Source organism: Vombatus ursinus, unplaced genomic scaffold (genome assembly GCF_900497805.2).
Source record: "Vombatus ursinus unplaced genomic scaffold, bare-nosed wombat genome assembly UNPS02014818.1, whole genome shotgun sequence".
In the NCBI taxonomy this organism is placed as follows: Eukaryota; Metazoa; Chordata; class Mammalia; order Diprotodontia; family Vombatidae; genus Vombatus; species Vombatus ursinus.
Genome location: NW_020954596.1, coordinates 29,421,055 through 29,447,356, shown reverse-complemented (window position 1 = coordinate 29,447,356; position 26,302 = coordinate 29,421,055). Strand labels below are relative to the sequence as shown.

Below are 26,302 nucleotides of genomic sequence, written 5' to 3'. Positions count from 1 at the left end.
ATAGATAGATAGATAGATAGATAGATAGATAGATAGATAGATAGATAAAGAAGAGCAGCTTTGGTGGGGGAAAGAGAAAAAAATATTACACACATATGTAAAATTATCTAATCTACACCTATCTATCTATCTCTTTATGACTCATTCTGTCACTTCCTGGGAAGTGAAAGAAAAACACTCTATAACAAATCCATTACTATACACTGTGTTGTTTTAGTCACGTGAAGTTTTGGGAAACAATAATTAAAGCCTAATGATTAATTAAAATTTTCCTTACTAGTATTTCATTTTGTTATGAATATGTCCATGAATATGTCCCCCTAGTTTTCCTTTATGTGCCAGTTTCCCTGTCAGTTTGTTTTTCATTCTCTGTTAAGAATTTTGTCTTACTAATTATATTAAGATCTTCACTTGGATTCTTAAAATACCTAAGTAATTGCTTTTGCAATATGAATTTACAAGGATTTATTTTATTATGCTGTTTTATTTGGTCCTCCTTAATGGAGTTCACTTATCTCTCACTGTAAGGCTTTGAGGTACATTGGAAAAAAATGCAAAACCTTCAAAGAAAAAGCAATTTGTGACTTGAGTGATTTTTAAACAAAGGCAACATTATTTTATTCCCTGAACAAAACAGTGTTTCTGTTCCCAGGTCTCATGCTCGTTAATCAGCATTCCAAAGTTAAATTTAAAACAATACAGTCACATTAAAAAAAATCCTCCCTAACTGAAGGCTTGGATGAAGCAGGATATGGAAACCCTCGGGCCCAATTTATACTTTCCTATAATTAAATGTGCATCTATGTGCCACTGATTTCAGTCTTTGCAGATGGCTGTTTGATATTTTGTAAATGAGCTCATTTCACATATGGACAAGAACACCATAGATGTTTCAACTCATATTCAGAAAACTTCCATACATTTTGCAACTCATATTCAGAAGCTTGTTTGTTCTGTAGTCGCTAACTACCTAGGAAAGGGCAAGACAGACTCAGTCCAAAGTCAAAAGGGTAGAAAAAAAAATTCAGTCTTTGCATTGTGAGTACTTCTGAAGAGTCATCATTTTGTTTATTTTTTTATTTCTTTGAAAAAATCTGATACTTGTAATCTGTCAAAGTGTGCTAATACTAATTGAACTGGTTTTAGAATAACTTTAAGAGTTCTTATACATATTTTCTGAACCCATGTGATCATCTGAAATAGGTAATGACAAATTTGAATGGCAAATGGACAGGCTTCCATATTTTGTTTCCCTTATGTTTTTTGAGAAACCTATGCTGTTATTTGTTTAAAAAGTGATTTGGCAGTGTCCTGTATATTCAAGAAACAGGTTGGAAACAGTTGCTCTCAGTAAAAGCCAGGTGACTGATAATGTTTCCTAGCAGAAACTAGAGGAATTGGTAAACAGTTCCCACTGTGTCATAAAGAATCCTTAAGGCAGTTCTGAGTACAACAGATGGTAGGAGGAGCTGATAGGAGTGTGTCAGGAAGACAGCTTGGAGAATATAGGTGTACAACATGGGAAGAAGTCTCAAAAGAAAGGAATTAGAGATGAAAAATCAACAAGAAATGACTATGCTAAAGACAAAAAAAAGAGTTAGGTTTAAAAAGAGAGTAGAATCCAACTCCTCACGTAATATCTTATGTAAATTATCACACAAATGGAAAAAGGTTAAATAATTCGAAAATCCAAGTGTGTCAAGTCATTACTTCTACTTGTTCAGGTACTTATTAGAAAGACACACACACACACACACACACACACACACACACACAAAATAGAGATTTCTAACTCAGTCCTAGGCACAACACACATATTAACATGCTTCCAATTTGTACAATTAAAGAGACGTGAACCTTGGTTTCCTGAGGTGGTCGTTTTGCTAACTGAAATATTTAATCATGTATTAACTGTTGTTCAAGTAAATATTCTTGAATAATTCACAGGTAATTGGGGACTCATGCATATAATATAATATATAATAAAGCCCAATGTAATTTATTTTTCCAAATTGTTTTTTCTTTAAAAAACTATGCGCAACTTTGCTTATAAATATCAACATCTCTACATATCGAATTAGTTATTAAGGAATAAGGTTATTAAAATGTAATGCTCATTTTGGGAAAAGGAGATGACTGTTCATATTAATTACCAAGCAAGTAATAAGTCAATGGGAATGGTTAAGGCTAACATGATAGGGCACATCATAAACTTGATGTTTACTTTATGGCAAACTATTTTTTTTTCCAGAACAAAAGTGTGGACATGCTCAAAAAAAATTTGTAAGGGAAACATGTTGAACAGTATGGAGAGTCCTAGGAAAACGAATACTTCCTATTCTATTTTGGTGGCATTTCTCCCACGTTATTGGGGCCGTTATGAAGCTACTATGGTAGTGAAGAAACATGTCTAGACAAGTGTAAGCTCTTTCAGTGTCACTGTGTTTTGATTTTAATTTTTGATTGAGTCATTATCTGTTCTCATAGTTTTTGTTTGAGTCACTATGTTTTAGCTGTATGTATACCAATGGCCTGGTTTGCATTGGGGGACTTCTTTGTCTGCTAATACCATTCATTTGCGGGAATCAAAGCTCTGTATAGCCCATACAGGCATATTGGCACATCTCTGTGCTCATGGACCCTTTATTACTCAGCTTGCCTGGTCTTCTTGTGCCCCGCCCCAGACCAGGCATAAGCCATTTCTTTATTGCATTATCTCAGATTTCTGCAAATAACCAGTCTTTCCTCCTCAACTCCCACAGTACATTTTACTCAATATACCGTCTCTAGTCTCACTGAGGCTTTAAACAGGCACCCTGAATTGTTCCTGTAGTACTATTAGTGAGTGTGAGGAAATCCTACCTGTGTACTCAGGTGGGCAAAGGCATGTGTAGTTGTTAATTCCATCGACACAGGTGGAATTATTTTCACAGTCATTGTCTTCACAGTCATCAACATTCACTTCGCAATTTTCTCCTTCAAATCCATCGGCACAAGTACACCTGCAAACCAGAAAGGAGGAAACAACAAACATTTCCCCTATATTTCTGAACATTCAGAGTTCACGTACTGAAAATTACTGATTCACCAATTACAGAGACTTTAAATGTTTAGAAATTGAATTTTAAATGACTTTAAATGACATGTTGTAAGTACCAATTTAAAATAATGCCCTGAAAACCAGAAACTAAAAAAGCCTCTTTGGAAAAGGAAAAATCATGCTTGTTTTTATGATGGCAAATGGTTCTATGTCCTTGAAAGTCAAAAGTGTGGGTATATTTGCAAGTCAGAAACACAAGCAAAGTGTCTTCTAATGTCCCAGATGTTTTCAAATACCTAGTTGAGCTCCTGTGACATAATTTGTGATTCTGCTGTAAGGTTGCTCATGACTGAACAGCTGGTTTGGATTTTAAGGAGAAACCTATTACCCTCTCTTTTATGCCCTTTACCTGGGGGTGGGGGGAGATAGAAAAAAGTTTGTTTTTTGTGGGCTGACAAACTGTGTCTACGAACCTTCAAGTCCTAATTAAAATACAACTTTGATGTGGTATAAAATGTTTACAATTTAATCCTGATGAAGTAGTCAAATAATCTTTGGGTATAGTCTACATGGAAAATATAGGGATAATTTCTTAATGAATTGCAGGAATGAAGAATGTTTCTTTTAAGAGTGGCATTTCTAACAAGCTTGAGCAGGAGATTAACATTCTTATGTGAAATTATTAGAGTCCTTTAATAAAGAACTGTATTTCATAATTCATGAAGTACATCTGGAGTAATTGTACTGTATGATTAAATAACTCCAGATTAAAAATGCTCACAGCATGTTTATCTACTGGCATAGTAGCTTGGAAATGAATCATTAATTTTCTGTTTCAGGGGGATTTATATCTTATCATTTACATGCTGTCTGTTAAAGCAATACACAAAACAACAGCTGAATATGAGACTTTCAGCAGGGGGCTAGCCAGCTATTAATTAGCATAATGGAACCAATACTATGCCATCCCCTGATCTGCCTTGACTAATCATAATGTGTTGTTATTTTGTAATTCTTATTTTAAAAAGCACACTGAGATTTCTGAGGACTCTGTAGCTTCTTAACATTTCATACCATGAAGAGGGGCCAAAATGATAGTATCCTTATCAAAATATTCTCAAGGTTCTCTCCCTGGGATGTGAAAGTAAAAGCAATTTTTGATTAGTTTTTCTTCTTCCAGTGTTTCAAGTTCAGAAGGTTGTTTACACATGATATCAGCTTACCAGAATCCATCCTTTTCTCCTTCTTTCAAGTGACAAGTTCCACCATGTTTGCAGGGGTTACTGATGCAGGAGTGGATTGGAACATCACAATCCTGGCCCTGAAAATCAAACAATCAGGAAAGTAAGTGTTGAGCGTCAACAAAGCAGCACTTGAAGTACATAGATGCAAAGAGGTAAAAATGTTCTCCATCCTCCCTTTACACCGTCTCTGTCTATACTCATACACAACCCTCTCTCTCTCTGTCTCTTTCTGTCTCTCTCTCTGTCTCTCTCTCTCTCTTTAGATTATCTTTTTCCTGAGCCTTTTGCTCCACTTACCTTGAAACCATAAGGGCAAGTGCATCGATAGAAGTCGACAGGATCGTTGTTACAGGTGCCATCATTTTTACATGGATTCGATAAGCATGGGCTACATTTAGCAAGTATGTTAACATCCACAGGACCTAAAAATAGTTTGGCATCATCAGAACCTATATTACCTAGACCTTCTTTTATTGCTATGAATTTCCACCGTTCTTTAAAGAACCAGTAAATTATTTTCATTGTACATATTAGTGAAGTCTCAAGATATATTTGAAGCTTTCCTTTATGCTATAAGCTGAGAAACTATTTTATCATCATTGAACTTTGTTAATAAGATGATTCCTTGCACAGTATCATAGAAATCTTTACCCTTTGGGGGATTGCATTCTATCATACATAAATGAAAGTCACAAACAAGTAATAATGTTTCTATTTTCATAGGACTTTTTTTTAATAGAGCTTTTGGATCTATGAGTTAATTTTATTATGGGTTGATAGATTTAGATCTGGAAGAGACCTTGGAAATCCTCATTATCCACACTATCATTTTACAGGGGAGGAAACCAAGGCCTAGAGAAATAAAACAATTTGCCCAAGGTCACAAAAGTAGTAAGTAGTAGAACTGGGATTCAAAAGCGAGTCTCTGACCCCAAATTCGGTGCATCATTTTGCTGCACTATACTTTTAGTAATCTTATGAGATATAGAAATTAAGAAATAGAGAGTTAAAGTGATTACTCAAGTTCATATAGCTAGCTAGTGATGAATTAAGGACAAGAACTCTAGTTTCCTGGTTTCCAGTTAATCCTTGTTCCCCCAGAAAGAGGTACTTCTGATAAAGAAATGCTTAAAAAAGGTGTTCTTTCCTGCTGTTTTCATTATTTGTAAAGTGGGGGCCTAGGAGTAAAGGATTGAGGAAGGAAAATAACAAAGGAAATAACTATTCTGTTGAGTAGCTTCCTTATGGGAACAACTGTAGGGAGTTTTGATGTCAAAGTAAGACTCAGAGTTGTTAGTTTAGTTGGTTGATGCCTGGTGCTAATGGGGCCAAGGTCACAGGTTCAATCCCCTTAAGAGCCCGTTTGCTTTTGTGGCTGTGTTCCATGACCACAGACTGCACCCTTAACCCTGGCCAGCTGTCTTGGAAATATATGCCATTAGTCCCAAAGGGGCCTGGATAAGGGGCAAGAGTTGGGGATGGAGATTGGATGAATATGTGCAAATTCATCACCTGCACTGGGGGGGGAGAGAAACAAAAAAACAAAAAAATGAAAAAAAAATTTGTACCACATGCTAATTGTGAGAGCAGATAAGCAGAATGATCTTTGCACAGGAAACACAGACAGTCTCATTGCTTAATGTTGTGAGGGTAGTAAAGGGCAAAATGTGAAACTGTTACCTGTTTTACTTTCTGCCTGCCTTCCTTCAATCAGGTGACAAGCAGGCTTATCCAAAAGACTTTGTATACTTAAGTTCTTAGAAGTAAAACATATAAGTAATGGATGAGGTTTCTGTATTTCCTTTTCTAAGAATAAATTTCATTGCAAAACAAAGTTGTTTCTATCTGATCTTTTAGGAGGCACTTTTAAATAGAGTAAGGATATATGTTTTTTTTTTTAAGGAAAATATATATTATATGTAAACATATAAATACATACACTTCAATGAGAGTAGCCACTCCAGTGAGATTTCTCATTTATATATTATGTATATAATATGTATACAGATGTGAAAACTATTTATATCCATTTAATTAAATTGTTAATATACTTATACACAAACATATTCATTTAATTATGTGATAGTGTGTGTGTGTGTGTGTGTGTGTGAGATTTCACACACACACAGTAAATGGCCACCTCTCTGTGCCTTCATAGATGGCCTCTGTGCATTCTGGTGACCTGATTCTTGAATACAGAACCGCTCCAAAGTCAGCTAGTCTTCTTCTTGGAACACAGAAAGGCAACCTCTCACATAATACCTACTTGAAGCCTTTTCAGGTTGGTAGCACCCATCAGAACTTGGGCATGACTGGCATTACCTTCAAGAACCTTCCCAGGTCACCTCTAAGGCCAGACTGGGCTCTGCAGTAGGACTTTATGGTAAGAGGCACTTCTATAACATGCAAAAATAGAAAAGTATGGGCTAAGTGTAGAGGTGTCTTATAGCCTTCTCTCCCTGGCAGCACATACTATAGCTAAAATGAAAATTCTACTGGTGTACGAAATTGTACTGCTCGTCACAGAATAGTGGACCACTAATTCTACTATTATTTTCCCCTCTTAGAAGTCAGTAGCTAGGTGGCACTGTGGATAGAGTGCTGGGCCTGATGTCAGAAAGATTTCATCTTCGTGAGTTCAAATTTGGCTTCAGATACTTACTAGCTGTGTGCCCCTGGGCAAGTCACTTAACTCTGTCTGCCTCAATTCCTCATCTGTAAAATAAGCTGGAAAAGAAAATGGCAAACCAACCCAGTATCTTTGCCAAGAAAATACCAAATTGAGTCATGACTAAAACAACTGAAAAACAACTAAGAAGTTACTAGAATTCAGTTTGGGAACCATAGTTAAATGAGTAGTGTAATAACAGGGAAAGATATATTAAACATATATATATATATATATATAGTAGGATAATAGCATTGGTATTTGATGTCTCTTTAAACATGATATAAATCTGCCTTTCTATGCTTATCTCATATTGCTCCCCTTTAAGAGCGTTAGGCCCCATTCAAGGTGGAATATGTGATATCCCTTTAAAAGACCCAAGATTTTACATCCTCTGTTCCTTTGCTCAAACTGTTCCCTTTATCCAGCTCTTTACTCTATCTCTGCATCCCCATCCACAGCCTGTCTGGTTCTATATCCCCATCTCTTCCCACCAGTCTTTTGAAATCCCACCCGTCCTTCAATGTCCAGTTCAGACATAATTTTCTTAATGAGGTCTTTCATGATCCTATGTGGCTACTGCTTTAAGGAATGATTTTTCGATCCTCAGACCATACTGTATCATTCTTATATTTTCATGTTGGTTTCTTCCACATAATTATTAGGTAGCATTACATAATTGTGTATATATTATATCTTTCCTTGCTAGACTGTAAGCTCCATGAGGGCAAGGGAAACGTGTCAATTATCTTTGTATCTCACCCAATACCTACATAGTGCTTTGTACTTCATAGGCCCTAGATAAATGACAAAGAAAGATCTCTACATACTTTTTGTTGTTGCTGTTTATAAGATTGGGTCTCCTTATTTTGACATGGCTAGAAGTACAATGGAAATTCATGGGCTGATCCCAACAATACCCAAGGATTGGAATTGAAGTTTTAACCAGATCATTTTTTCTGACTTTGGCTGGTTCACCCCTCTTTAAGCAACCTGGTAGCCTTATGATCCCTGAAGGCTCGCCATATTAGTGTTTGTCATAGTGTGGACAAACCATCAGCCTTAGTCCTTCTGTATCTCAGAACCCTGAAATCAAGCAATCCATCAGCCTCTGACTCCTGAGTAGCAGGGATTATAAGTCTGTGCCACCTTTTCTAGTGGTTAGGAAGGTAAAAAGGGGGAAGTTGAAAAAGAGGTAGAAATAGTAGAAAGATAGGTAATAAGGAAGCTTCCAAATCTCAACATATATTGAGCAATGCCCAAGTTTATATGATTTAACTTCATGCTGTCTTCTTACATTACTGCTGTTATTTCTGTTTAGAATTCTATAGCCAGGTAGTCATTCTCACCATTATTATTAATTACAAACTGTTTTTATTTGAACTTCCAAAAGGTTCATGCATATAAACCCAGAAACACTGGGTTTATAGATAGAAATTCAGTGATAATTGAAAATCTAAATCAATTTTTTTCTCCATAAAGTAATATATGTTTAGTGATCTATTTGCCCTGACAAATATCAGAAAACCCTCTAGTGATACTTCTTGTAAGGCACAATCCAACAAATTGTAGGAAGGAATTTAGTTCTATACCCCTAAACATGTATGCTAGGGAGTAGTTTAACATTTCTTTTTGGACAGGTAATATACACAGATCCTTATTTTTCTTTTAACTACCTGGAAATAACTGGTAGGACTAGGGAGAGTGGAAGAAAGATTCATGTCCTGCCTTGTCTGTTACTACTCCCTTTTCTACACTTTATTTTCCCATCATAGTGAATTACTCTCTGTCTCCCATTCTTGTTCTTCCCTCTCCCATCATTATATCTATGCTCATGTACTTCCTCAACACAAATACTGGAATGGGCCCTCTCCCCGATCTCTGTCTATTAAAATTCCCTTTTTCTTTCCCAGATGGCACTTTCTTCCCAAAGCTGTCCTGGGCTATACTGGTGAAAATGATTTTTCCTACTTCAAATTTCTTGTGTCATTTTGCCTGAAGCTCTCTGTACCTTTTCATGGTTATTTGTGTTTCTTGTTGTTATTTGTGGCCAGTTTTTTATGGGCTTGTCTTTCTTCTTCTAACCCTCATTAGATATTTAACAATTCCTTAACAGCAGGCCTTTATTGTATTTTTCTTATTAGCCCCAGTACCTAGTACATTGTCTTTCACATAATGAACATTTAATAAACATCACTTCAATATGGGTAACAAGTACTATCACTCCTTAATTCAAACCGCATGGTGAAATAGATTCTAAAGAAGAAAGGATCTGGTGGCTTGTATTATCATTGCCTACCCCCACTCCTTACTTCATAACAAGGGAAACTAATGTGTTTGATACATCAGATTGTGGCTAAGAGACTGCCACCATTCATTCAGAGACAATCCTCAAAGGAATCTAAGCTCTTTTTCAATAATATACATTAAATGCTTTGTAATCCTAGTGAGAATTAAAGCTCTCACTGAGTCAAATTATATATATATATGTATATATATACATATATATGTGTACATACATACATAAACTCAATGATATAATATATTTCTAAGTAGCCAGGCTTATGAAGACAATGCTAGAAATGCAAATATGAAGTTGTCTTAGGTTAGGATCATTTAACTAGACTAGGGAAGAGAATATCAAAACTTGGAACAGAAGTATAGGGTGAAGCCATTAAAATGTATAATGGAGAAATATTCTGAAGGAAAGGAATCAGTAAATTCTGGGAATGTTAGGACATTTATGTTATTTTCTTCAGGAATTTTTGAGACAATTGGCTTTCTCTTTCTGTGCCTTCAAGTAATAAAATTATTTTGATCTGCAGGGACAAAAACCATGCATGCACAAATGACAGTAAAGCAGTATCTGATCGGGCCAACCCACAGTGAATAGAACTGGGTACAACGAGCCTTTTGTTAAGCATGTACACAGTGAATGATCTTTATGATTTTAAGTTCTACCAGTTCTGATCGGAGTGTGCTGGCTATAAGAAATAACTATTTGTGGCCAACTTCATCTTCCCCACCCCCACTGCTATGAAAAAAGTTCATTCAGATTTCTCTTACTGACATATTTTCATGCAATTTACCTTCCTTCCTATTTATCAGAGTGCAAGGGATTACAAGACACATTAAAATAGCAGTGTACCATATACCAGCATATTTATATGGTAACATACACAGAAGAGAAAGGAAAACTCCACTGGAAGACACAAGTTGTTTCCATTGCTCTTGGAATGAAAGCACCCAATCTGTACCAACTGCTCTGATTTAGTAGCATTAGGAAAGCCTGACAGCATAGGTTCTTTCACTGTTCCCAGACAGGGATGGGCTTGGCTTAATAATTCAAAGGGCACAAAGTTTTGATGAACAATTTGTCTTTGCCGTTTCTTTTCATCTTTAATGGAAGTCCTGTCAGGTCTTAAAAACCATTACCATTATATGCTGGCTTGCTTATTTGACTCAAATGACTGGCTATGCACCTGATACCAATATTGCCATCCACAGAGAATAGGATCTCATTTTGATTTATTACCAAAAGCTCCAGCCAAAATTTTCTAACTGTAACCTGGAGTCTGTCCTCACTCAAGCATCCCTCAGAAACATGAATCAAATAATAAAATATTTTATCACTGTCCTTGTATAGAAGTCAGAGCTGTATCAAAGACAACTCAGGAAATACTCTAGAAGAATTTTATGTTGAGACATAATCACTTAAAAGGAGGTTTCCACTTGAAAGCAATGATTCTAAGCTCCACATGTTTGCAGAACAACTTTTGATGATAAGCCTATCAAGAACTTTGACATAACAATTACGTTTCAATCAAAACACAGTAAATTTTCTTTATATAAAGTCACAATGGAAAGACTAGAAATTTTTTACAAGGTTGTACTTTTTAATATAAAAAAGATCTGTTCTAGATTTTACATGTGATTTTTTTCTCATTACATATATATATATATATATATATATATATATATATATTTTTTTAAATGAAAAATTGACCAAGCTTTATGGAGATGTTGCTCTTGGCTCCTAATAATGGATATGCCTAAATATTTTCATTAGTTTTTTCTTCTAAACTAACTCTCTTGGCATAAATCCTGATTGTCTCATAGTTTAATCTGTGCACCAAAGATAATAAGCCTCAAATGTTAGAAATTTTGGCTAAGAAAGCAAACATTTGCCAGCTTATTGTTTTTGAATTGGACTAAATATCTTGGGAGGTTAAAGAATCTCTAATGAGTTTTTAGTTATTTCTAATTTGAGCCAACTGATTTAACCACACTTGTATTTTCACTATGAAATTCAAAGTTAATAAGAGAAAGCAGACTTAAATATTCCAGTCTTTTGCAGAAGAACTGAGAATTAAAGTTACTGTCATTGTTAGTCAAAACTATGATGTCATAAATTTAATGACAAGTCATTTAGAATTTTTAACACAAATTCCAGGAATCAGAGGCCTTTCAATGACTGAATCACAAATAATGGATTCACCATATTTGGCTAAAGGCTGTCTCTTTAATAATATGGCAAAAGTCTAATAATTAAATCAATAGGAGAAAGAACACATACTATTATGCAAAGAGTGCTGAACTGATTGTTAGAGTCCTGGGCTGCAGCACCAAGACTGTCATAAACTAACTCTATGACTTTGGACCAGTCACTGAATTTTTCTGGGTCTTGTTCTCTCATTTCCAAAATAAGATGTTTGAGCTCTTTCTATGTTCTCTAAGTTCCCTTTTCACTCTAACATCCTATGAATCTATTATTATGCTGTAAGCTAATCTTTTTTCATGACTCAACAAAGTATTTAGAGTGCTACTCTCACTGGAGCTATCAAGGTTTGGATAAGAAGAAGGAATCTTTTCTGCTGGCACAGGATCTTGGCTTTTGGTTCCCCCCACTCTGTCACGATGAGCCCTTTCTTCTTCTGCTCTACTTTGATTATATATATTCTCTATACATAGCCTCAAGACTTTCATAGAGTTCTGGAAGATATTATTTGTTTTGGTATTTCATATTCTGCATTTCAAATTTTGTTATTCCCTATACGCTTATGTTTTGCTAATCCACTGTCAATAAGGGGACTGTATGTACAACAATGGCACACATTCTATTTTTTTCACATTCATTTCCTTACAAGAATCTTTCCTATGGTTTGAGACCTTTAGCCTCAGCTCTTTGTAGGTTGCCTGATTACATGAATTTTTTTTTTTTTTTTTTGGTATTTTGGGAGGTAAGGAAGGAGTTGTTGCAAAGCTCAACCATGATCTGCACAGGAAATCACTGATTAAATTTCTAATAATTAATTATGTTGTACAAAATTGAATTTACCTAATCTTCTCTAAACTTCAAAATTCCATTAAAAACAAAAACAAACAAAATAAATACTCCTTTGCAAAGATATAAAAAAGTATCAGTTGATCAAAGGAACAACAGACTTTTTCTAGCTGAATAGAAGTCTAAAATTAGGTTTAGATACAGCAGTTTGTCTTCAAACAAATATAACTTTTTTTTTACTGTAAGTATACATGAAAAGTGTCATCAGCAGAAATTCTAAATCTGTCTACTAAAATTATAGAATTACAAAAATCTCAGAGGTAGAAGGGATTTCAGAGGACAGCTAGTCCAGTCTCTTTCTGAGCATCAATCTTCTTTCTGACATAGAAAAGGGGTCAACCAACCTCTGATGGAGGATCTTTATTGATGAAACCCACTATTAACTCAAGCAGCCTATTCCACTTTTGAAGAACTCTAATTATTGAGAATCTTTTTTCTTTTTTTAAAGTATAGGTAAAGATGATTCTTCTGCAACTTCTGCAACAACCCATTGTTCCAAATTTTACTATGTGGGTCAAGGAGAAAAAGTGTGCCGTAAAATGACCCTTCAAAGAGCTGAAAGACAATTATCATATCTTCCCCAACTCCCTCACAAATGTTTTCTTTTCCAAGCTAAATATCCCCATTTATTTGAAATGATCCTGAAATGGCCAAAGGATATAAACAAGCAGTTTTCAGAGGAAGAAATAAAAACTATGAAGAGACACATAAAAATGCTCTAAATCACTACTGATTAGGGAAATACAAATTAAAACAATTCTTGATTTACTACCTTACACTTATTAGATTGGTTAATATTACAGAAAAGGAAAATGACAAATGCTGGAAGGGATGTGCTAAAAATGGGACACTAATGCATTGTTGGTGGAGTTGTGAACTTGTCCAACTTTTCTGGAGAACAATTTGGAGCTATGCCCAAAGCACAACAAAATTGTGTATATCCTTTGACCCAGAAATACCACTACTAGGTTTGTATCACAAATAAATCAAAGAAAAGGGAAAAGTATCTATTTACACAAAAATATTTATAGCAGCTTTTTTTGGTGGTGGCAAAGAATTGGAAATTGAGGGGAGGCTTATCAATTGGGAAATGGCCGATCATGATAGAATACTGTTGTGCTATAAGAAATGATAAGTGGTATTGTTTCAGAAAAACCTGAGAAGACTTCTGTGAACTGAAGCAAAGTAAAGTGAGCAGAACTAGGAGAACATTGTACATAGTAACAGCAATATTATATGGATGATCAACTGTGAAAGACTGTCATCAAGACAATGATCCAAGATAACTCCAAAGGACCCATGATGAAAAATGCTATCCACCTCCAGAGAAAGAACTGAGGAACTCTGAATGCAGATTGATGCATTATATTTTTTACTTTCTGTATACTTTTTGTTTTTTTGGGGGGGGGTGAAAGGGGCGGGGTTCTGTGTTTTCTTTTGCAACATGGCTAATAAGAAAATATGTTTTGCGTGACTTCACATGTATAATCAATATCATATTGCTTGCCTTATCAAGGGGTGGAAGAGTGGTGAAAGGGAGAGAATTTGGAACTCAAAATTTTTAAAAATGAATGTTAAAAATATATTTTACATGTAATTGGTTAAAAAAATTAATGAAATAAATAAAATATATTTTAACAATAATCCCTATGTGGCTAAGTTTCCAGCCAGCTCATCATCTTTGTAGCCTTCTGGATGGACTTCAGGTTTGTCAAGCTTCTTCCTAAAATGTGATGTTTAGAACTGAATGCAGTGGGTGGAGAAATGTGAAATGTGGTATAACTATTACCATCTTGGCCCCGGATACTGTTCTTTTCCTAATCCCACCAGGCGTTAGTGAGGGCCTTTAGCTCTGACTTGCCCTCTAGAATATTAAGATGTGAAATCTTATTTTTCTTCTGAACTTTTAAAAATTGTCTTCTCCCAAAATCTAGAATGCACATCAGAGTATGTTTGGCTTTTCTCTGTCACAAACTCTAAAATGGAATGTTCATTTCTTCCCAAATCCATCATTTCTAATTCAGCAACCAGTTCCTTTTTATTAGCCACTATCAGGTCCAGAACAACAGTTTTTCTCATCATTTTAAAAAGTGAAATTAATATTCAATCAAATTGAAAATATGTCAACTATTCAACTTTTTGCTCAAAAAGAGCTCCTGCAGAAGTCCAAATAATGGAAACCCCGAATCACTTTGGACATTGCATGTCCAAGCCAGGTTTGTAGCCAGCCACTCAATCTTATCTCTTTCCTTCGTTTGGCCAGGTAGCCTGTAGCTGACTCCCACCACCACATCACTTCCATTTCTTTTTCCATTGATTCTTACCCAGGAGCTCATCACTGTTTTCCCCTGCCAGGCTTTCCTGCATTTCTTTGCATGAATAAATCTTTGAAATATACAGTATTATTCCACTGCCTGATTTATCTATCATGTTCCATCTAAATAAGGTATGTTCTTTAAAAACTATATTCCAGTCATGAATCTCATCCCATCAAGTCTCAATGATAACCAGGATGTTTAATTTATTTCCTTATGTCAAGATCTTTTGTTTTTGACCTATATTTTGTCCATTTTAAGATGGGTACTGTGGCCACGGCTTTTAATGCTACCCCATTTTTTTTTGATATTGTCTCCTATGAACTGCCAGGCCTTTCTAATAATTGCTTTCTTCCTGTATTGTTAAACTCTGTTATTTCAGGGTTTCTTGTTTCATCAGTCAACAATCAGTCAATAAGCATTTTTAAGTGCTTACTGTGTGCCAGGCTCTGTGTTAAGTGCTGGGGATACAAAGAAAGGCAAAAATAGTCCCTGCCTTCAAGGAGCTCCCATTTGAATACACCTGCTTGGCAGACATATATGAGTAGTTTCTTCTTTCCCTTCCATTTTAAGTTTTAAGCTCTAGTTATTACATTCAACATTTCTAAGCAGATGTTCTTTTACAAGCCGTCTTTATGCAGATGCCACCCCTGGCAATGATTTAGTCATTCTTTGATCTTCAGCTGGGGCCTAGAAATCTAAATCCTATTCTTATATACCATCTTCTAAACCAGAGTGTTCATTTGATTCTCACAACAACCCTGAGAAATAAATAGCTGCTATTATTTTCAACTCCATTTTACAGATAAAACTGAGGTTGAGAGAGTTTAAATGACTTGCCTAGGGTCACGTAGCTGGTAAGGATGTGAGGTAATATTCAAATTGAGTTCTTTCTGACTGCAATATAAATCCAGTGCTCTGACAGTTAAGCCAAACATGAAGACAAAGAGATAGGCTAAAAAGCTTTGGACGGAGGGAGAGAGGAAGGGAAAGAGGGAGAAGGAGAGGGAGAGAGAGAAGGAGAGAGAGAAGAAGAGAGAGAGGGAGAGGGAGAGAGAGACTCAACTAATGGATAAGAGTAATTTGTCTAAATGGTTTATAAGTCAAGGATTCTTCAAAATGTCTGAAGATGATAAAAGTTTTTTTTAATAGCTTAAATGCTATTTTTAGCAACCTTATTTAGATTATTCATTTGCTTAAAAAAAAACCTTTCTTCACAGATGCTACAAAAGTTAACTTGGATCCTATTCCTATTGGAATAATCTAAAATTTTGGGTCAGTGGAGTCTGAATTATGAGATTTCACCATACTTACTTGCAAGTTTTTGAAAAATACTAAGAAAATGACCTATAAAGCAGTTCCTAAGGGCATAATAATTTCCCTTGTCTCACATGCAGAGGAAGTTATTAGCTGGAGATGTTTCCTCATCTGAAAAACGAGGAGGTTGGACTAGGTAACCTCTGAGGTGCCTTTCAGCTCTGGATCCTAAGATTCTCAGATGATCTTTAAGGAACCTTGCTGCTCTAATGTTCTATCATTCTAAAGAAGGCACTGAAGGATCAAAATCTACATAGAAAAAAAAGCCCAATCAAAATAAGTTATATTTCGTTTGTCTTTAATATCTACATGGCTTCACATTTTATCTAAAGAAAGCTTTAAATCGATCTGTTCTGGAGCTTTGTTGATTTATTGCTACCTACTATTTGTTATCATTCAAGACAAATGAAGGCAGCTGGGTGGTGCAGTGGAGAGAGTGCTGAGCCTGGAGACAGGAAGACTTAGCTTCCTGAGTTCAGATTTGGCCTCAGACACTTAATAGCTGTATGACCCTGGAGAAGTCACTCAACCCTATTTGCCTCAGTTTTCTCATCTGTAAATGAGCTAGAGAAGGAAATGGCAAACTCCTCCAGTAGTCTGCCAAGAAAACCCCAAATGGGGTCACAGAGTTGGATTTGACTGAAGAACAAGACAAATGAAAATCAATGATTTGCTCATGTAGAAGATAACCAGAATCAAATTTAAACTGATTTATCTTGGGTCATTGTTCTTCCTCCTTTAAAAGGAGGAAATGTCTGTTCAACAGACATTTAAGGCCCTGCACAATTGGGTTCCAATCCACTTTTCCCATCTTTACCCTCCTACAGAAGCCCTCCACTCAAGTCCTGATTATTTCCTCATTCATCTCTCAGATTTTTTGTTTTTTTGTTTTTTTGGGGTTTTTTTTGTGCTTTTCTGTCTCAGTGCTTTTTCTTACAATGTTTCACCCACTGGAATTGCCTTTCTCCCTTTGCTGTTGTATTCTACAACACTGGGCTCAAACATCACTTCTTTTGCTTTTTGTTTTTTGTTTTTGCTTTTAATAAAAGTATTTCCTAACTGTCTGAAGTCTGAAGTGTGATCCATTTCTGGTCTCTCTCCTCAGTTTCTAGTCTTATGTCACCAAATACTACCAGACGTTTCAAACTGGATGTCCTATAGATATCTCAAACACACCATGTCCAAAAGATAACTCATTATTTCTCTCTCTAACTCAGCCCCCTTTGGAACTTCCCTATTTCTATCAAGAGCATAATCATCCTTCTGGTCACCCAACTTCACAACCTTAGTATTGAACTCAAATTTTTATTCTCACTCAGTCCATATAGACAATAACTTGGCAAATCTTGACATTCCTATCTCCACAACATCTCTTCTTCTTCCATGGGTCTCTTCTCCACCTATAGCTACCACTCTATTTTAAGCTCATCACCTCCAGCCTGAGTTGCTACAATAACTTCCTATTTGGTCTCTTTGACTCAAATCTCTTTCCAAGCCAATTCATCTTCCACATCGCTGACAAAGAGCTTTTCCAAAAGTATAAATATCACCATATCATCTCCCTACTCAATAAACCCTACTGTCCCCCTGTTATCTCCATGATCAAATATAAACTTTGTCTGGAATGTAAAGCTTTTCATAACTTGGATCCTCTTTGCCTTTCAAAACTTCCTGCACATCATTGCTTTCCGTGTACTCAGTAGTTCAGGGGTACCAACCTATTTGCTGTTCCTCACAGAACACTGTATCTCCTCTCTCCTTGCCTTTGTCCTAGTTGACCCCCATGCCTGGACTGTTCTCTCTCCTCACCTTTGCTTCCTAAAATTCCTGGTTTCTCTCAAAACTAGAAGTCTAACCAATCAATAAAAATTTATTAAGTACCTACTATGTGCCAGGCACTGTGCTAAGCACTGGTTACCTTGTTAAAAGAAGCCTTTTCTGATCTCTTTCAAAATATCTTGCATTCATTTTGTATATATTCTGTATACAGAGTATCTAAAAACTGTGAAAGCTTGAAGTTGAACTAAGACTTTTGGGACACCCTGTATAGGTACATTTTATTTCACTCATTAGAGTGTGATCTCCTGGAGAACATGGACTGTTTTACCTTTGCTTTTGTATCCCCCACACTTAGCACGATACCTAGCATATAGTAATTGATAAATAAAATTTTGTTGGCTTATTAATGAATTGATTGAAGGTCTATAGAAATAACTGTTTTTAATTTAGCATTAATTATTTAATATAAAAGAATACATTTAGTTATTCATTTTGCACTACTACCTTGAACTCATTTTCAATTTTGATCATTATTTACCTTTTAGACATTTATATCTTGTTTCTCAAAGCACAGAATAATGGAAAGGGCATACTATTTGGTATCACAAAACCTGATTTTATATTCTGGGTTCCCTACTTACTACCTGTGTGATCTTGAGGCAATCTCTAGGCATCTGTTTCATTAACTGTAAAATGAAGAACTTCAGCCATATGATCTCCAAGATCCATTCCAGTTCCAAATTCTATTGTTTTATTTTTTTAAATCATAGAATTTTAGGACTAGAAGGTCTTTTAAGACCACGTAACAAAACTCCTTTACTTTAAAGATGAGGAAAGAAAAATTCAGAGAGATGAATCTATGTGCTGAAGGTCAAGCAGCCAATTAGCAGCAGAGCTGGCCCTCCAAGTCAGGCCTCTAGAATCTATATCCTGAGGGCTTCCTATTCTCCCCACCTACAGCTTGCAAGCTCCTGGAGGGCAGAGATTGTCCTTTATATCTCCTTCAATCCCCTACAGTGGCTAGCCTAGTGCTTTTGACAAGGTGTTCCATCAATATTTACTGATTGACCTTTCCTCAAGTCTAGGAGCTGTCATGTACATCAGAAGATTTTTTTTTTAAAGCAATTAGTGGCTCTTCTGTAACAACAAAAAAAAGTATGGAAGAATACCAAGAAATCACAAAAACATACACCAAAGGGAAAAAGGCTGAAAATGGAAAGTCTGGATTACATTAGGGAAGTCAGAAGGTTCAATTTCAACACATAAGAGTATCCAATTATTACCTTACCTGGTATCAGAAAATGACAGGGCCCTGGAATCTCTAGAAACAGGGCATAAGTGGTGGAAGGGCAAAAGCAGAATAGTAAGAGTTTGTTAGAGGCCACATGAATGAAGAACTTTTTTGGTCAGGGAGATGTTTTATGTCAAAAAAGAAATCAGAATAGTTTTTTAGGTTCCCCTCCCCTCCCCCAAACTTAAAAGACAGCTTAGTAGTTGCCAAAGAATAATGGGATCTTTTCTTTAATTAAAATGAATCATATTTGAATAACTTAGCTTTTTCTTATAAAATGAGATCCCAGCAGACAGTTGCTATGGTTATTGAAAAGGCCAGACTTTGGGCCCAGTTAAGCATGGAAGAAATTAGTAGGCACAAAGTATCAGCCTGCCAGGTTATACAAATTTTATAGCAGAATAGTAACATCTTGTTGTGTAATAATCTTTTATAGATTTCTGTATAATCAGCAATCAATAAAAGTGTACCTTGACATGTAAATTTTTTGGATGGTGTCGTGAGCAGTAGTTTGTCTGCCATTTCTCCAGGACCAGCACATCGAGCAATTCCAGGTTCTTTGTATTCTGATTTGACCCAGTCTGATAACCACTGCATATTACAGTCACAGTAGAGAGGGTTTGCACCAATGGCTCTGAGAAAGAGCATAAAAACAACAGCAAGAACAAGACAAAATATATTGGCCTTTGTTTTTATGTTACAATAAGTCAATCAAAGTGTTAACTTAGTAGAATATCTCCATAGTTGAAGACATTCAACACTCAATAATAACTTACATTTCTATATGACTATTATTTACAAAGCTCTTTGTGGAGATAGTATAAGCACTATTATTGATATTTCCTAGATGGTGAAGCTAATTAAATTATATAATGAAAAGACAGAAATTACTGAGATATTAACTTCTAAGACGTTAAGTAACTTGCCCAAGTGTCAGAGCTGAGATATTTTTCCAGATCTCAACTCCAATTCTAGTCTTCTAACTTAGAAGAAAATTGAGATATTCATATATAGTCATTATAGGGATAAATATTAAACTTGTGATTTCATTAGCATAAGGAACTCCCATGTTAAGGAATGCTTTCTATCAACATAGGCTGGTGCCTTTTCTACAAATTAAGAGTCTTAAGAGAGTTGCCTAGAACACCATTAGGTAAAGTGACTTGCCCAGAGTCTTAAAGCCAGTATATGTCAAGGCAGAACTTGAATTCAGGTCTTCCTAGCTCAAAGACTAACTATCTGCCATGACATGCTGCCTTGTGCAAGTAGCAAATATTTGAATTCTATGCATACGACATTTACAGACTTAATATTAATATGCACTTGGATTTTTTTTCTGCTAATATGGCTGTCATTAAACTACATAAAAGAGAGACAGCTAGGAATAGTGCAAAACAGGATTGGTAGATAGGAAATATTAGTCACAATTTAGGATTACCAGTTGGTTATCTGTTTGACTAGGGCCAAATCATTTTACTCTTCTGGAGCATCATTTGTCTCTGCAGAATAAAGGAAAGCAGACTAGAAAGTCTCTATTGTCCCGCCTAACTCTATTCAATAACTCTTTCCCAAAAGCCAGATTATAATTAGGTGTAAAAACATTTTAAGCAAATACCAATTCCTAGGTATCCCTGCAGTTATAGTCCAGGCCAATGGTCTAATAGGAGAACCAAGAAAATTAGAACTATGAAACTGCTTACTTCTCATGACATGGAAATGAATGACTTTGAATATTTAATTATTTTTTTTCCAGTCTTTCAGTTTTGTTGACTCATCTAGAAAAATTACACATCAAAACTTCCAACTAGCTCAGAAAAAATATGTATAGCTATTTCACAGTCCAATAAACTTATAATGCTCATAGATATCTCTGTAGAAAATTTAAAGCTTTGGGATTATGGTAACCCATACATCATATAAGCCAGCTTTAACCTTAAGAATCAAAAGGATGTAACATCATTGTGAGTTGTTGAACTCTCAAAATGGTGACCAAGGATAGGATATATTTGCCACTGAATTACACAATCTAAGATGTAGAAGGGATAACAGAGACCATCTAGTTCAATTCATACCTAAAAAAAATTCCCCCCATAAAAAATTCCTTTTACAACATACCCAAGAGGTATAACTTAGTACTTCCTGAGGCAGCCCATTCTTCTTTTGGAGAGCTCTAACTATTGAGCAGTTTTTCCTTATATCAAGCTTATTTTTTTTTCCTTTTTGCAATTTCTAGTACATACTTCCACCTCTATCCCTTGGGATGAAGCTAAATAAGTCTAATTTCACTCCTAACATGACAGCCCTTTAAATACTTGAAGACAATATCCTGTTCCCCCTAATGCCTTCTCTCCTTCAGACTAAGCATTATAGAGTAACTTCAACCAATCCTCATATGGCCTAATCTGAACCCCTTTCATTATGATGGTTGATCTCTTCTGGACACCCTCTAGTTTATCAATGTCTTTTTTATATGTGGAACCCAGAACTGAACATAACACTTCAGATGTGGGATAATGAGCAAAGTGTCTCTTCTTGCCTATTCATTTTTCAGATAGCTGTGAATACTAAATAATACTAAACAAACAAACAAACAAACAAATCAAGTTTCTGACTGAGCCTCCTGCACAGCCTGAGGGATCCTATTGAATTTTCAGCCTCCCACTTGGAAACTGTGACCACAGGCATGTTGATTCTAGTATTCAGAGGATTTGTGCTATATCATAATGAAACACGGTAGATCAGAATATGAATATTTTAAATAACATTTTTTCTTCACATTTGGGGCAATGTTCTTAGGTCTATGGAAGAAAAAAAAAACAAGTTCCATTTTATTTAATATGAGGTAATCTATACACAACATTCTCCCGTATTTTAATTTGTAGTGTTTTAAAATCTGCTTAGTCCTGATCAATTTCTCTTACATAATTAATTAATCAACCTTGGGTTCACTTGTGATTGGCAGACTGAAAAATGTATTTTATACTAAAATGGCCAGACATCTTTTCAAGTCGTTTGAGTGCTCTATGTTTTTTTAAGAAGACTCAATATAGTGTGATTTGGGGCAGACAAATTATGTTTACTTTTTTTTTTTTCCAAATACAAATGAGAGACTTTAATGCACTTCAATAGACATTAACATTCTTTATGGAAGAACTACTCACAGATGGGATAAGGAGGAAAGATCATTGAAGGCCCCTTCAGGTACAACAGAAATATCATTTCCATGTAAAGACCTAAAGATAAGAAATAGCAAAATAAAATCTATGTTTCTTTGAATAGGTAACTTAGAGCATCATTAAAAATCATTTATTTTATGTATGATACATAATCCAATAAAATGAATCTATAATTCACCAAACCAGAGTTTCTTATTGTATGGCATGCTAAGACATTGATTCCCCCCCTTCCAGAAGTAAATTAATTTTGTCTGTCTTTCCAACCCCCAATCAATCAGGAAAGGAATTAATAAGACAAATTACCTAAGGACATTATTAGTAAAATGGGCTGCTTGTATAAGATAACATTTTATTAAATGAAAGATTCTTACAGTAAACGAAGAGTCTTTAACCCATCAAAGGTCCGAGTGGGTATACATCGGAGGCGGTTGTAACTAAGAATTCTGAAAATATATAGGATAGTTTTTTTTTTTCATGGTAATAAAAAATAAGAGAAACAAAATAACTAAAAGCAGTTCCTGTATCCAAAGCAGTTAGGAAAATAGATATTTTCTAGGCTTCTAAATCAAATAAGATTTTAATACTTTTCTTCTATTACTTGTCTACCAGATATCAGTTTTATTCAGCATGACTTGTACATTTTTAACACTCAGTGTTACAAGTTTAAACTTACAAGGTCAGTAGCTGTGTCATGTTGCTGAAGCTCTGATTAGAAAGCGTGCTGATTCGGTTATTACTTAGATCTCTACAAAAAAAAATACAGAAACTTAGTCATTTGGAACAAGGAAAAAATCTGAAAATATAAGAAATAGTTGGAAGAAAATATTGTTTTTGTTAGTAGAAACAGTTAAATTATTACTTCAGACTACCCAAAAATTTTTTAAAAATGCCTAAATTTAATAAATGAAAGTATATTCAATTTAATAAAGGGGTCATTTGAACTGATTACTTTGTTACCTTAAAACACAGTTGTAAGGCATATTGTATCTAAATTTATAATTGTGTCCAAAATAAAGACTTTGATATAAATATTGATTTTTTCCATATATTGTCCCAATGAAATGTACATCTAAGGGAGAGTAGTATCTAAAACACACACATACACATACACAGAGATACATACACAATTCTAGGTTCTAACTGTTGTAGCTATCATCTGAGGTCTAAATGTATTTTATATTTGTTGGCTTTGATATTATTCTTCTAAAAGCAAACAAGTCTCTTACATGTACCATAGAGTTCATAGGAAGGAGTCTTTGAACTCATCTAGTGCAACTACTTATTTTTAAAGATGAAGAAGCCAAGCCTCAAAAAAGTGAATTGATTGCTTAAGGTCATGAGATTAAGTGCCAGACACATGACTTGGGCCTAGGTCTTATGGCAAATTTGATAGGACAGATAGATTCCATCTAATCAATTCCTATTATTTTCTATATGTTCCACAAACTACTTATCTTTGAAGATCTTCAATTTTCTCTTATTCAATTATGATTACATTTTCCCCCATCCAAACAAATCTGTTCGTATTTCTTCAAAATGTTATTTTCAATAGCAGAATTATTGGTTCTCAGAATCAAAAGATACCTCAGATATGATCTAAGTCAATCCATAGTCAGACAGGAACCCGTGTATAGCATTCGTTGCAAAAGTTCATTTAGCTTCTCCTTGAAGAACACGTGGAATGAGAATATGCTTTCTATATTCCTTAGCAGCCTAGCTTATACTTGAAGAACTCCTGGAAGGGAGAAATCTTCTCCCTCCCATAGGAGCCCATTCCTATTTTGTAGGGCTTTAATTGTTAGGAATAAAATTGCAATATAATTGAATAAAATTGACATTTGTCTTTGCAACTTCTTTTTTGTCTTGGTTTTGTCTTTTAGGACCAAGTCTGAAAAGTCCAATTCCTCTTTCATGTAGGAGCCCTTAAGTTACTTGAAGATGACTAACAATTGATAGAACCATGAAAATTATTCCAGCACGTTGACTGATCCATAATAATTTCACCAACCTCATCCTGAAGAGTGAATTTTTATTTAGCTATGAAAAATATTTCCTGTCATCTAGCCATGTGGCATGTACTTTCATATAAACACACTGACCCATCATAAATCTCTCAAATCCTTGTAGAAGTCTATAGAAGTAAATTAAAATGAAAAAATGTTACCAGCTTGGTGCCTTAGCATTTATCATGCTTATAACTCTAAGGCGGTGGCAATCAAAATGGTGAAATATATTTGCTCTTTAATTATTTAATTACCTGATTTTTTATATTCAGATAATTTTTACATTTAGATATTTAGATACTTCATTTTAAAGTACAAATAATAAAAAATTCAAATACCAAATAGGGTAAAATTTTATGTGACTCTGAGTTAATAATATCACCTAAAAGATTATGTCGTCTAATATTAAACCAGAGAGAATGATATGTCAGTAGGACATTACCACAACAGGAAAATAAATGAAGTTATTTTGCAATCCATGATATAATTGTGATAAACTTATTTGAAGACTAGATCTTAAAGAATTTGTAACACTGAGATCCTTTAACTTACATGACAAAAATGTCTACTAAGTTAAGATCTAATAAATTAAATCAATAATAGAGTCAAGAGACATAATCAGCCTTGTCAAGGGAGTCCTACTAGTGACATGATGGTGGACAAGTCAATTAGCTCCTGTAAATATTGGTTTTATCATCTGTAAAATATCAACAGTAATGCATGCAATGGAAGTTAGTACTCGTAAGATTTCTTTGAGGATTATAGGAGCTAATCCATGCAAAATGCTTTGTAACTGAAAATATTATATCATAGGCTTATAGATTTAGAAGTGAAAAGGATCTTTGAGGCTATTTAGTTACACCCTTCATTTTACAAATGAAGAAACTATGGCTTAGAGAATTGAAATGACTTGCCCAGAGTCATATAGACAGTAAGGAACAGAGACAGGATTCTAACATTTTTCTCTGGCTCCAAAGTCAGAGGTTTTTTTTTTTTACTACTTTTCCTCATGGTCATTTTTCATTTCTTCAATGCATGACATGATATCAAGAATAAATAATAATGTTTCTTTATATTCTTGGTTTTATTTTTTAAATGAGAGCTCACAAAAAAGACTGTATTCTTACCAGCAGAAGCTTCATATTTTCATTACCATTTATGCAATTCTATGTTTAGCCAGACAAGACATCACTGTGTTTGTGTTTCCCCAAGAATTGAAGGAGAAACCCTGCTCTAGGACTCTATCATATTCTGATATATATTATATGTTTCAAGATGTGGCTTATGATCCAGAACTTAAATGAGAGAAGATGGAGGCATCTGTCTGTGAAGGAATTATATTATCTGAAAGGTTCACGACATTTTCTACAATTTCCTCCCTGTCTCTCTTCCACCCCAACCCCTACCCCATTTCATTAAACAGAACAGAAAATCTAAAGAAAAAAATTGGGGAAAAAAGGGTACTCACATAAGTGTTAAATGTTTGTAGTTAGAAAGTTCCTTGGGAACCAGGGTAAACTGGTTCCCATCCAAATACCTAAATACAAAGAAAAATACATTATTCATGTTAAAATAACAGCAGTGTCAAAATATATTAGCTTAATGATATTTTGTTTTTAATCAAGGCCAGGGATTACACAATTTAACTTCATGACAATATGTGCGTCAGTGGGGATCCATTACTTAAGGGTGAAGAAACTCAACATCTGTTGAGTGTGTGTGTGTGTGTGTGTGTGTGTGTGTGTGTGTTAAACTTAGGTCAAATTCATCCAGCTGTGGACAGATTAGTTGGTTCATTTCCCCATGGTTAACTTAATAGAGTCAAGTACCTATGTATTCACATGACAGTAAGATAGTCCCAGTGAATTTAGTCAACCAAATGTTTTGCTCATCATTCCTATTGCCTGTGGTCACATAGTCTGATCCCAAGGACATAGTAACTATTAATAGGAGCTTATATATGAAGAAGAGATTTATTATACTATTCTCGTATGCATATACACTGATAATCTTAGGGACTGAGACACTGTGACTTATATCAGAGAATATCTCATTTAGAGATGGTTAGATGTAAATAGAAAGCTTCTAAGATTCCTTTCATCCCTCATCTTAAAGATAAGGAAAC

At 35.0% G+C, this 26,302-nt stretch overlaps 1 protein-coding gene across 2 annotated transcripts in view; it reads right to left on the bottom strand.

The window, feature by feature from the left end:
- Positions 1–26,302, bottom strand: part of SLIT2 (slit guidance ligand 2) — a 397,271-nt gene that overhangs the window by 68,289 nt on the left and 302,680 nt on the right. For both annotated transcript variants that reach the window (XM_027836326.1, XM_027836327.1), the window contains 8 exons: positions 25,646–25,714; positions 22,848–22,919; positions 22,546–22,617; positions 22,160–22,231; positions 19,469–19,632; positions 4,582–4,706; positions 4,264–4,361; positions 2,863–3,002 (listed from right to left, as the gene is read on the bottom strand). In XM_027836326.1, the coding sequence (XP_027692127.1) occupies positions 2,863–3,002; positions 4,264–4,361; positions 4,582–4,706; positions 19,469–19,632; positions 22,160–22,231; positions 22,546–22,617; positions 22,848–22,919; positions 25,646–25,714 (812 nt within the window). The remainder of the gene's footprint in view (positions 1–2,862; positions 3,003–4,263; positions 4,362–4,581; positions 4,707–19,468; positions 19,633–22,159; positions 22,232–22,545; positions 22,618–22,847; positions 22,920–25,645; positions 25,715–26,302) is intronic.